This window comes from Salmo salar, chromosome 23 (genome assembly GCF_965601325.2).
Source record: "Salmo salar chromosome 23, fSalSal1, whole genome shotgun sequence".
NCBI lineage: Eukaryota > Metazoa > Chordata > Actinopteri > Salmoniformes > Salmonidae > Salmo > Salmo salar.
The window spans coordinates 2,998,007-3,011,634 of NC_138313.1; the positions used below are offsets into that span (position 1 = coordinate 2,998,007).

Here is a 13,628-nt window from a genome sequence, read left to right on the forward strand (position 1 = left end):
GAGCAGGAAGGACAGGGAAGAGAGAGGGAGGGTTGAGAGTGTAAGAAAACATCTCTTCCTAGGACAGGAGTTGGAGTTAGACCCCTGGTTCAGTTTATTGTATCTTCCCCTAGTTGACACTTACAGTTCTGCGGCACTTTTCCATAATGGTAGAGTCTACAGTCGCCCACACTGTGAGGTCCTCTCTATCATACTGTTTCACCATGTTGGACGCCTGAGAGAGATAGAAGAAGGTATGGAGCGAGAGAGAGCGATGGAAGAGAGACCGGGGCAGAAAGGGAGAGGGGAGTTATTCGTGGTCTGTGACTTAGACATTCAGTGAAGCTGTGAAACCTATTATCGTTAGATTCTTTTTTTCCCCTGACATGGTCAAATAACTCAAGCCTAGATAGGAAAAAAGTTACCAAATTTGGCACATAAAGACCATGAGTAAAATATGTGTCAAAAAGAATGGTACCGATTGGCCTATAGGTGGCAATGTTATAAGCGGTCTCACTTAAACCCTCATAGCCACCGCCCCGTTTGAGGTAGGTGTCTTTCGTCATGCTGAACAAATTTGCCTCAAGGACCCATAAGGCCTGTCAGGATATATTTTTTCATCCATCTTGAGAATTTTGGAAAACCTTTGAAAAACAAGTCCAAATAACACCAAGCTAGGGGATTGGTTAATGACAAATCAAAAAGCAGATTTTACGTGTCCATTTAAATCCACTTCACAATGGCCTATCAACTTGAAACTGCTATCATGGACGTCTCTAAGATGAACCACACTGAAATTGGTATTGATTACTCAAAAGACGGGAACTTAACAACTAATTCTTTGCATATGGAACGCTTATGCTCAAAAACATCTGCAATCATCTTCTCCTTGTGACCCAAATGTCAGATTATGTCCAGATTTTATATTTCGACTCATGACATCAGTCTTTAATGGTTTTAGTTGTTACATTCAAATATGGCTGCACTGTACCTATAAATACACATTAGCACATATGCTAATGCTAAAAATACTTAAATCTTCTCACGAACCATAAATCATATTGACTCCGGATTTGGTATAGACTCAATGAATTAGCCTCTAATGAATTAGATAATGATTAGTTGCTGCATTCAAAGTCGGCCACGTTACACAACTAGATGGCACCATATAACACCAGGGCTATAAGAACTTAACCGATAGACATGGGGCCATGAAATTTGGTTTGTAAACCAATGTATATGTCCTTAGAAGCTGTGTGACTATAACGTCACTGCAACCTTAGATGGCTGCACTGGACCAGTTGGTGGCACTATAGATGTCGTCATCCTTGTGGTATTGAGAGATAACCTTGGTAATGCTTTCACTGATTGCACATAAAGGAAGATAGTTCCAACATGATATAGTGCTTGCTTTGTTATCCAACTATCTTGTGTCCTTTCTGTCCTCCTGTGAACCCCGTTCATTGCTGCTCACTGCTATATTTATAAAGTATATTCTGTAAATAAAGTTGAATTTGATTGGATTTAGCTCAATGGGGTAACTTTAAAACAGTGTAAAGTTTAATTAAAGTTGGATTTGATTAAATTCAGCTTAGTCCTGTACTTTCTCCATCAGCAAGCTGTTGTCTTCTTTGATTTCGATGTTGACTGGCATCTTAGGGAACTTCCTGAACACTTCCTCCAACAGGGTGAACTTCCTGTCTGTACCGGTGCTGTAGCGGCCTGGTGTGGGGAAGGAAGGAAGAAAGGGAGGGGATGGGAGGGAGAAGGGTGAGGTGGTGAATGTCATGATTATACACACACACGCATGCACGCATATACGCACACACACATTGGTGCGAAACCTCACAAGGAGCATTTGTCTATGCCATTGACCCACTTCTGTCAGAGAAGTATGGTGGATGAGTGTATGTGTCTCTGTGTGTGTATTGCCTTGATTAGGCTGACAGCGTTGATGTATTTTGGTACACCAGAAGTACATGAATTTCCAATAGAAAGCTGCGTTTGCCTTGCAGCATTGAGTTGCAGTGTGTTGTGTGGTGCAACGTATGCATAGACTTGACAGAAATAGTAGCAAAAGGTGAATGTGGAACTTTTGTTGTACACACAGCCACAAAAAACATCGGATTACATAATGAAGAAATTCAATTTATTACGCAGCATTGACGCTGTCTGTCTGATCGAGACATACTTTTGGTGATGTAGTGTATGTGGACACCCTTCAAATTAGTGGATTTGGCTATTTCTGCCACACCCGTTCTGACAGGTGTATAAAATCAAGCACACAGCCATGCAATCTCCATTGACAAACATTGGCAGTAAAATGGCCCGTACTGAAGAGCTCAGTGACTTTCAATGTGGCACCGCCATAGGATGCCACCTTTCCAACAAGTCAGTTCGTCAAATTTCTGCCCTGTTAGAGCTGCCCCGGTCAACTATAAGTGCTGTTATTGTGAAGTGGAAACGTCTAGGAGCAACAATGGCACAGCCACCAAGTGGTAGGCCACACAAGCTCACAGCGCGTAGCCTGTAAAAATCGTCTGTCTTTGGTTGCAACACTCACTACCAAGTTTCAAACTGCCTCTGGAAGCAACATCAGTACAAGAACTGTTCGTCTGGAAATGGGTTTCCATGGCCGAGCAGACACACACAAGCCTAAGATCACCATGCGCAATGCCAAGCGTTGGCTGGAGTGGTGAAAGCTCACTGTCATTGGACTCTGGAGCAGTGGAAACGCGTTCTCTGGAGTGATGAATCACAATTCACCATCTGGCAGTCCGACAGACACATCTGGGTTTGGCAGATGCCAGGAGAACGCTACCTGCCCGAATGCATAGTGCCAACTGTAAAGTTTGGTGGAGGAGGAATAATGCCCTGGGGCTGTTTTTCATGGTTCGTGCTAGGCCACTTAGTTCCAGTGAAGGGAAATCTTAATGCTACCGCATACAATGACATTCTCTAGGCGATTCTGTGCTTCCCCCTTTCCAACTTTGTGGCAATAGTTTGGGGAAGGCCCTTTCATGTTTCAGCATAACAATGCCCCCGTGCGGACCTCCTGATTGGCACAGGGGTCTAAGGCACTGCATCGCAGTGCTAGCTGTGCCACTAGAGATTCTGGGTTCGAATCCAGGCTCTGTTGCAGCCGGCGGCGACTGAGAGACCCATGGGGTGGCGCACAATTGGTCCAGTGTCGTCCGGGTTAGGGCAGGGTTTGTCCTGCAGGGATATCCTTGTCCTATCGTGCACTAGCGACTCCTGTGGCAGGCCGGGCGCAGTGCACGCTGACACAGTCGCCAGGTGTAGGGTGTTTCCTCCGACACATTGGTGCGGCTGGCTTCCGGGTTAGATGTGCATTGTGGAAGCAGTGCGGCTTGGTTGGGTTGTGTTTCGGAGGACGCAGGGCTCTCGACCTTCACCTCTCCCGAGTCCGTACGGGAGTTGCAGCGATGAGACAAGATTAACTACGAAATTGGGGAGAAAAGGGGGTTAAAAAAAATATATAATAATATATTTTTCACAACTAATAATAAAAATGAAAAAAAGTTAAAAATTAAAATCAATGCCCCCGTGCACAAAGCGAGGCCCAACCTCACGAATGCTCTTGTGGCTGATTGGAAGCAAGTCACCGCAGCAATGTTCCAACATCTAGTGGAAAGCCTTCCCAGGAGCAGCAAAGGGGGATCAAATCCATATTAATGCCTATGATTTTGGAATTAAATGTTTGACGACCAGGTGTCCACATAATTTTGGCCATGTAGTGTATGTGTGTATGCGTTACAGTGGATACCTGCATTAAACGTGACCTCCAGTCTGTCCTTATACAAGGGTAAGTCCTGAAAAGAAAAACACAAATCGTATTTTATACTACAAAATGAATGAACTGTCTCATTACTGTATGGAACAGTTTATGGAACAGATTATAAAAGGGGCCTACATGTATACACATTATAATACATACACATTAAGGTCAGAATAGCTATGGTAACAGAGTTCAAGCAACAACCGAGGGGAATTTTACATTCTATTTCTATGGTTTTAATATACATTTGACCTCTGACCTCTAGGTTTAGGGAGGAGATGGTGACATCACGGCCAGTCTGCCTCAGGAGGTTTTCGTCATGTGACACGACCACATGACCATCCCGGGTCAGGTGACAGTCCAGCTCCAGCATTCCTGTACCCTGCTCCACCGCACTGAGGGGGGGGGGGGGGCTAGATTAAATACCGACACCCGCATAACTGTTGTTTTGAAGGTGTCGTAGGTGGAACTGCATTAGAGCTGTCAATCCACAAGTGGCTCCCGGCATCATACTTATTGCAGACATTGGCACATTAGTAGAAATCCCATGTAGCCATGTTTACAAGTTCCAACACTGGAATGTGTGATACAATCTACACATCGATTAGGCTGAAATATTTAGTTTAATGATTTTTAATTTGAGTTTCATTATTTCTATATAGACTTCATTTTCTAGTTCTGAACTTCTAATGTGAGTGGGACGGGTGTGGCTTTGTGACAATGACCACACGAGCAGCTGCTCACCGATTTGAAACACCAACTATGCAGGTGTCGGTTAGCGCATGTTAATGCTTGATCTGATTGAATCTAGCTCAGAGGTGTCAAACATACGGCCCGGATCTGGCCCGTGAGGGGGTCCAAACCAGCTTAAAGGTGGTTTGAGAAAAAATACAAAAAAATAAAATAAACATACTTTAAAATGACTAAAACCAAAGCGAAAGTATGTCAAAATTATAATGGACCTACAGTGCCTTCAGAAAGTATTCATACCCCTTGACTTATTCCACATTAAGTTGTGTTACAGCCTGAATTCAAAATGGATGAAATATATTTTTTTGGAATAACAAAGTTAAGAAGATTTCATATTTTTTTCAAATATCGAATTTACATAAGTACTGTATTCACACCCCTGATTCAATTAAGTGATAATGCCTGAGAAGCCTGTGTTTGGAGGATATATTGGCACGGGTGTTCGTCTAGGGCCGGCAAACTGTGCCAATACCCTCCAAACACCGGCTTCGAGGGCATTATCTCTTTTGAACAACGGGTTACCTACATATTCAAATAATGATTGACATATTTTCATTCAACTTTATTAAAACTATTTCATCCTTCCACAAGATATAGTCCCAACACAAATCTAAGGTTGCACCCCAAGCCGGTTAGTTTGCCAGAGACTCGACCCAGTTGCTCAGTCTTTTTGTTCTAGTCATTCGTTCTAAATGTTCCATACCCATACCGGCTGGCAACGTTTTTATCCCTTGAATTCTAGCTAGCCAACTACGGCTAACTTACAGTCACATCAAACAGTGCAAAATAACAGCAAAGTAGCTTCATTTGCATTTCTTTAAGTTGTTTTCTAGTGTAATCTATTTGGATACAACCAAAACAATGAGTTAATGAGGCACGATTTCGCCTGGCATAGAAAATGTGCTCTCTCATCAGGACACTGTTGTTCAGAGGAGCTAGCCAATAACACAGCTAACACAAACACTTCAAACTGAAGCTGGATAGACTTTAAACTAGCCGTACTTCATTTCATTTGATATTTTTTCAATTGTTATTCCTTTGTAGATATCCATGAAAATGATGCCAGCTGATTCATGATTTCGACTGGCTGAGAAATGCTGCCTGCTTGTCGGTCTCATCCTGACTCCCGACACTTTCATAACTATGGGACAGCTTGAGATTGAGTTTGAATATTAAAACAATGTTGAAATGTCGAAGAGACAGACAGCAAGGTTTATGAGTACCGAGTCAATGTGAGAGGGTACAGGTTAGTCAAGGTAATTTGTGCATGTAGGTAGGGGTAAAGTGACTATGCATAATAATAAACAGCATCATAATAAACAGCGAGTAGCATCAGTGTAAAAGCAAGGGGGGGGGGGGGGGGGTTCAATGTAAATATCTCAGTGGCCATTTAATTGTTCATCAGTCGAATGGCTTGGGGGTAGAAGCTGTTAAGGAGCCTTTTGGACCTAGACTTGGCGCTCCGTTACCGCTTGCCGTGCGTTAGTAGTGAGAACAGTCTAAGACTTGAGCGACTGGAGTCTTTGACAATTTTTTGGGCCTTCCTCTGACACTACCGAGTATATAGGTCCTGAATGGCAGGAAGTTTGGCCCCAGTGATGTACTGGGCCGTATGCACTACCCTCTGTGGCGCCTTACGGTCAGATGACGATACCAGGTGTGATGCTACTGGTCAGGATGCTCTCGATGGTGCAGCTGTATTACTTTTTGAGGATCTGGGGACCCATGCCAAGTCTTTTCAGTTTGCTGAGGAGGAAAAGGTGTCGTGCCCTCTTCACGACTGTCTTGGTGTGTTTGGACCATGAAAGTTTCTGGTGACGTGGACACCAAGGAACTTGAAACTCTCGACCCTCTCCAATACAGCCCCATCGATGTTAATGGGGGCCTGTTCGGCCCTCCTTTTCATGTAAGTCCACGATCAGCTCCTTTGTCTTGCTCACATTGAGGGAGAGGTTGTCCTGATCTCTGACCTCCTCCCTATAGGCTGTCTCATCATTGTCGGGGATCAGGCCTACCACCATTGAGTCATCAGCAAACTTAATGATGGTGTTGGAGTCGTGCTTGGCCACACAGTCGTGGATGAACAGGGAGTACAGGAGGGGACTAAGTACACACCCCTGAGGGGCCCCAGTGTTGAGGAACAGTGTGGCAGACGTGTTGTTGCCTACCCTTACCACCTGGGGGCGACCCGTCAGGAAGTCCAGGATCCAGTTGCAGAGGGAGGTGTTTAGTCCTAGGATCCTTAGCTTAGTGATGAGCTTGGTCACTATGAGCTTGGGCACTATGGTGTTGAACGCTGAGCTGTAGTTAATGAACAGCATTCTCACATAGGTGTTCCTTTTGTCCAGGTGGAAAAGGGCAGTGTGGAGTGCGATTGCGTCATTTGTGGATCTGTTGAGGCGGTATGTAAATTGCAGTGGGTCTAGGGTTTCCGGGTTGATAGTGTTGATGTGAGCCATTACCAGCCTTTCAAAGCACTTAATGGCTACCAACATGAGTGCTATGGTGCAGTGCGGTAGTAATTTAGGCAGGTTACCTTCGCTTTCTTGGGCACAGGGACTATGGTGGTCTGCTTGAAACACGTAGGTATTACAGACTCGGTCAGGGAGATGTTGAAAATGTCAGTGAAGACACTTGCCAGTTGTTCCACACATGCTCTGAGTACACATCCAGGTAATCCGTCTGGCCCCGTGGCCTTGTGAATGTGGACCTGTTTAAAAGGTCTCGCTTACATCGGCTACGGCGAGTGTGATCACACAGTCGTCCGGAAAATCTGGTGTTCTCATGCATGCTTCAGGGTTGCTTGCCTCGACGCGAGCATAGAAGGCATTTAGCTCATCTGGTAGGCTCGCCTCACTGGGCAGCTTGCGGTTGGGTAGCCCTTTGTAGTCTGTAATAGTTTGCAAGCCCTGCCACATCCAACAAGCGTCAGAGACGGTGTAGTAGGATTCAGTCTTAGTCCTGTATTGACACTTTGCCTGTTTGATGGTTTGTCTGAGGGCATAGCGGGATTTCTTCTAAGCATCCGGATTAGAGTCCTGCTCCTTGAAAGTGGCAGCTCTAGCCTTTAGCTCGGTGTGGATGTTGCCTGTAATCCATGGCTTCTGGTTGGGATATGTACCTACAGTCACTGTAGGGACGACGTCATCGATGCACTTATTGATGAAGCTGGTGACTGAGGTGGTATGCTCCTCAATGCCATTGGATGAATCCCGGAACATATTCCAGTCTGTACTAGCAAAACAGTCCTGTAGCAAAGCATTCTTCTCATTTGACCACTTCCGTATTGAGTGAGTCACTAGTACTTCCTCCTTTAGTTTTTGCTTGTAAGCAGGAATCAGGAGGATAGAATTATGGTAAGATTTTCCAAATGGAGGGCGAGGAAGAGCTTTGTATGCATCTCTGTGTGTGGAGTAAAGGTGGTCTAGAGTTGTTTTCCCTCTGGTTGCAGATGTGACATGCTGGTTGAAATGAGGTAAAAAGGATTTAAGTTTGCCTGCATTAAAGTCCCCGGCCACAAGGAGCGCAGTTTCTGGATGAGCATTTTCTTGTTTGTTGATGGCCTTATACAGCTCGTTGAGTAAGGTCTTAGTGCCAGCATTGGTTTGTAGTGGTTAAATAGACAGCTACGAATAATATAGATAAACTCTCTTGGTAGATAGTGTGGTCTACAGCTTATCATGAGGTACTCTACCTCAGGCGAGCAATACCTCAAGACTTCTTTAATATTAGACATCACACACCAGCTGTTATTGACAAATAGACACACACACCCACCCCTCGTCTTACCAGACGTAGCTGTTATGTCCTGCCGATGCACGGAAAACCCAGCCAGCTCAATATTATCCGTGTCATCGTTCAGCCATGACTCAGTGAAACACAAGATATTAGACCCACCCGTTGTATAATACTTTGTAGAAGAACCTTTGGCATTGATTACAGCTGTGAGTCTTTCTGGGTAAGTCTCTTAGAGCTTTCCCCACCTGGATTGTGCAACATTTGCCCATTAATCTTTTCAAAATTCTATAAACTGTCAAATTTGTTGTTGATCATTGTTGGACAACCATTTTCAGGTTTTGCCATAGATTTTCAAGTAGATTTAAGTCAAAACTGTCTTCTTGGCCACTCAGGAACATTCACTGTCTTCTTGGTAAGCAACTCCAGTGTAGATTTGGTCTTGTGTTTTAGGTTTTTGTCCTGCTGAAAGGTAAATTAATCTCCTAGTGTCTGGTGGAAAGCAGACTGAACCAGGTTTTGCCTGTGCTTAGATCAATTCTGTATCTTTTTTATCCTGAAATTCTCCCCAGTCCTTAACGATGACAAGCATACTGTCGTGACGTGACTTCTCATTAATGTGAAGACTGTTATATCAAATCAATTCTGTGTAATTATTATTATGGGATTAAACTAATCTTGTAACATTAATGAACTAAATAGTCGAGGCACCATGGGAAAATGTTTAAAGAGTCACTATTTCCCGAATTGAACGCTTCAGATATTTTCATGTCTTATCGATTACAGTCACTTATTAATGTATTATTACCTCAGTCATTCTGAACGTCCTCATTTATTGTAGTCTGCACTAACCCTACTTTATTGATGAATCAGCTCAATTATTTATTAATTTACTAACTAATTAAACAATTACAGAATACACAAATACACAAACATTATACAGTAAATTGTCTCCAGAAGAGTAGCAAAACAGGACAGTTTGGGTATAACACGGTGGCGAATTCAGAGAGAGGATGAGACAAAGGAGTTACTCTATCGGACATTGGGAAGCTACGCTCACGAAAATACAAAATCTTAAGCACTCTAATAATCGCTCAGTCGGGAAAAGAGAATGCATGACTGAGCTGTCCTTGATCGTCCAAATCCTTGGTCACGGAGATGTTGGGTGTACGACTCTGGTTCAGCCACCAGAGATCACCATGTCCTTAGGTAGAACTCCTGGTCGTGGTGGTGGTAAGAATGTATACTTCACCGTACCTTGTACAGTAGTTCTCAGAGTTGATCTCGTTAGAATGCTTCAGAGGTTGTCGGTGTTCTCGTCCTAGGCTACGTACACTTCCACCTGCAGACTGATAAGGCGACGTCTAGGATTTGCTTCTTCTGTATTGACCGATCATTTCAGAGTTTATAACCATTTTGCAACATTCGGCTCACGCTTGGTCTATAGAGTGGTAGATATCTGAACCATTTGTAACCTTTTCAGCTGGCACTGAACATAACTGGTCTAATATGTTCATTCTTCAGTGCATCCTTTTAAACAATTGGGGAAAAAGGGTGTTCCATTACGTTTCGCACAATTACTGTGCTCACGTGGGCGTGGTTACTGACTTGGTAAACTTTATATTAAAAAAAACATTTTCTCATGTAGAAGACTAAAATCACATTTCTATCTTTTCAAAATTTGTATCTTTTAATATTTAATCATTCATTTTATACAACATTCAGATGCAAACCTCATAATTAAGAAGTGTAGACAAACAGAGGTACAGTTATGTGGTTCTACTGTCTTTCATGATGTCACATCCAAACAAATTAGGGGAAGGGCTAGCTAAAAGGGTTATGGGAAGGGTTAGCTAACATTTTAAGTAGTTGCAAAGCAGCTAAAAAACAAAGTATTTGCAAAGCTGCTAATTAGCTAAAAAGTTGTCTGTGATGAGATTCGAACATGCAACCTTTGGGTTGCTAGACGTTTGCGTTATACTTGCCCAAAATTTCAATACAGTACGGTTCTTCACCGAGCCCAGAACCGGGCAGCACAGGGCCAAACAGGTGTTGTACCTTGTTTCCCTCCTTCAGAGAACAGTAGTTATAGTCCTAAGGTTAAGTTCCCTTTCAGTCAGTACTCTCCGTACAACACAAGTATGGGAAACTAGAATCCCGCCCCAAGCCGGGCCCAACGGATACCAAATGAAATGACCCATGGCAGACCACCCAGTAGTCTGGGTATTGCGTACACTGCGTGCTGCCTAATGACCCTCTCCTCTCCCAGCTGTAAGCACGCTGTGGGCTAAACTGGGAGCAGTGGTATCCAAGCGATAAAACCTCATAAAAGTGTGTGGTGATGCCTAATTCGCTGCAACAAATATCCCCAACGGTCAACCCTTTAAATAATGCCCCTGGTGGAGTGGATGTGTACACCATTCGGTAACCTTTGCTGCTATATGCCAGGGAGATAGCCTCCACAATCCTGTGGAAAAGATGCTGCTTAGAGAGCGCCCTAAAGGGAGCAAAGCAGACAAAAAGCTGGTCACATAACTGGATATCCCGGGTCCGCTCAATGTATGTGCGTAAAGCTTGTACTGGACGCAGGGCATGTAACCTCTATTGCTCATCAGAAGAAAAAATACATCAAAAGCTAATGACCTGTAGGACATATTCATGACTTTCGGGGCGAAGGACGCATTTGGACATAACGTTACCTTAGAGTCTCCAGGGGCAAACTGTGTACAGGAAGAGTGTATGGATAACGCATGGAGCTCCCCAACGCATTTTGCCGAGGCCAAAGCCACGAGCAAGGAGGTCTTGTAGGAGAGGATCGTCAGATCCAAAGACTCCAGTGGTTTTAACCTGTTAGGGCTAGAGGGCAGCATTTGCACGTCTGGATAAAAAAAATGTACCCGATTTAATCTGGTTACTAATCCTACCCAGTAACTAGAATATGCATATACTTATTATATATGGATAGAAAACACTCTAAAGTTTCTAAAACTGTTTGAATGGTGTCTGTGAGTATAACAGAACTCATTTGGCAGGCAAAACCCTGAGACATTTTCTGACAGGAAGTGGATACCTGATGTGTTGTATTACCTTTAAACCTATCCCATTGAAAAACACAGGGGCTGAGGAATATTTTGGCACTTCCTATTGCTTCCACTAGATGTCACCAGCCTTTACAAAGTGTTTTGAGTCTTCTGGAGGGAGATCTGACCGAACAAGAGCCATGGAACGATGATGTCCCATTAGACACCTGGCGCGCGAGTTCATGTTGGGTACCCTCGTTCCAATACGTTATAAAAGAGTATGCATTCGTCCACCTTGAATATTATTCATGTTCTGGTTAAAAAAGGCCCTAATGATTTATGCTATACAACGTTTGACATGTTTGAACGAACGTAAATATATTTTTTCCCCTCGTTCATGACGAGAAGTCCGGCTGGCTTAGATCATGTGCTAACAAGACGGAGATTTTTGGACATAAATGATGAGCTTTTTTGAACAAAACTACATTCGTTATGGACCTGTGATACCTGGAAGTGACATCTGATGAAGAGAATCAAAGGTAATGGATTATTTACATAGTATTTTCGATTTTAGATCTCCCCAACATGACGTCTAGTCTGTATCGCAACGCGTATTTTTCTGGGCGCAGTGCTCAGATTATTGCAAAGTGTGATTTCCCAGTAAGGTTATTTTTAAATCTGGCAAGTTGATTGCGTTCAAGAGATGTAAATCTATAATTCTTTAAATGACAATATAATATTTTACCAATGTTTTCTAATTTTAATTATTTAATTTGTGACGCTGACTTGACTGCCGGTTATTGGAGGGAAACGATTTCCTCAACATCAATGCCATAGTAAAACGCTGTTTTTGGATATAAATATGAACTTGATAGAACTAAAAATGCATGCATTGTCTAACATAATGTCCTAGGAGTGTCATCTGATGGAGATTGTAAAAGGTTAGTGCATCATTTTAGCTGGTTTTATGGTTTTGGTGACCCTGTCTTTGACTTGACAAAACATTACACACAACTCTTGTAAATGTACTGTCCTAACATACTCTAAATTTATGCTTTCGCCGTAAAACCTTTTTGAAATCCTAAAACGTGGTTAGATTAAGGAGATGTTTATCTTTCAAAGGGTGTAAAATAGTTGTATGTTTGAAAAATTTGAATTTTGACATTTATTTGGATTCAAATTTGCCGCTCTTGAAATGCACCTGCTGTTGATGGAGTGCACCACGGGTGGCACGCTAGCGTCCCACCTAGCCCATAGAGGTTAAAGGGGGCCTTGCACAGAGCATCCAAAACCAAAGCTAAATCCCAACTGGATGCAATAGGTTTAGAAACCGGTCTCAGGTGGTGCACACCTTTTAGGAACCACATCGCCAGTCCCTGGAGTGGCACTACCAATTTCCACATGACATGCTGAAATAGCTGCCATGTACACTTTCAAAGTGGTGAATGGACGACCCTGCTCGAAAAGCTCCTGTGGGAACATTAAAATGTCCCTCAGAGAACTCTGAAAAGGAACAATTCCTTTATTAAGGCACCCAAGCTCAAATGCCTGCCACACTCTTGGGAGGGCGCCTTTGCGGACTGATTAGTAGCAATCAAGTTCGGAGGTAAACCTCTAACAGTCAGATTGGACCTCTCAGGGGCCAAGCCCACCGATCCCAAATCTCTGGCCGGGGTGGGCCAAACCCGCCTGGGACAACAGATCCCTGCGCAGCGGGAGTTGCCACAGGACCCCGCCCAACAGGCGAATGATCTCCACGATTTCCCCCAGCTCCAGTGGGAGCTCCAGGTAATTGATATGCAGTGCGCTCCGACCAACTGTCCATACCCCTCGAATTGAGTTGCCTTCGAATAGCACACCCCACCCTTGGGGGGATGCATCTGTTGTGATCACTTAGCGGGATACAACTCAGCCCATGGGAGCCCCCTGACAATAGCAGAGGGTCACACCACAGGGCCAGGACCCATTGGCCTGACAGGGACACCTGAAGCAACCGGCTTAGGCTGCGAGATGCATCGAGGTGAGTGGCTAACACTCAGCACCGGAAGGGCCGCGCCAACAATAGCCCAAGGGGAACGACTTCCATTACAGAAGCCAAAATGTGTCTAAGTAGAGACGGAATCCAGACACCCACCGTGGGGATAGAAAAGTGTGATACTAGTGAGTCTTGCTCGAGACCCAGAAACGGAATGCGCTGAGATGGAGTCAGACGGCTCTTTTCTGGTTTCTTATGAAGCCTAGAGACTGAATATGGGACAGTAGCATGGATGTGTGTAATACCAATCGGCTCGTGAACATTCAGAATATGTAGACTGAGGTGCTTGCTGAGGGCACGTAAGTCTTGA

General features: G+C 43.9%; 1 protein-coding gene across 3 annotated transcripts in view; it reads right to left on the reverse strand.

Annotated features, from left to right (window-relative positions):
* Positions 1-13,628, reverse strand: part of LOC106583904 (lysophospholipase D GDPD3) — a 28,668-nt gene that overhangs the window by 5,595 nt on the left and 9,445 nt on the right. For all 3 annotated transcript variants that reach the window (XM_082967880.1, XM_082967881.1, XM_014168549.3), the window contains exons 4-7: positions 4,038-4,173; positions 3,767-3,812; positions 1,583-1,701; positions 125-214 (exon numbers count right to left, since the gene is read on the reverse strand). In XM_082967880.1, the coding sequence (XP_082824006.1) occupies positions 125-214; positions 1,583-1,701; positions 3,767-3,812; positions 4,038-4,173 (391 nt within the window). The remainder of the gene's footprint in view (positions 1-124; positions 215-1,582; positions 1,702-3,766; positions 3,813-4,037; positions 4,174-13,628) is intronic.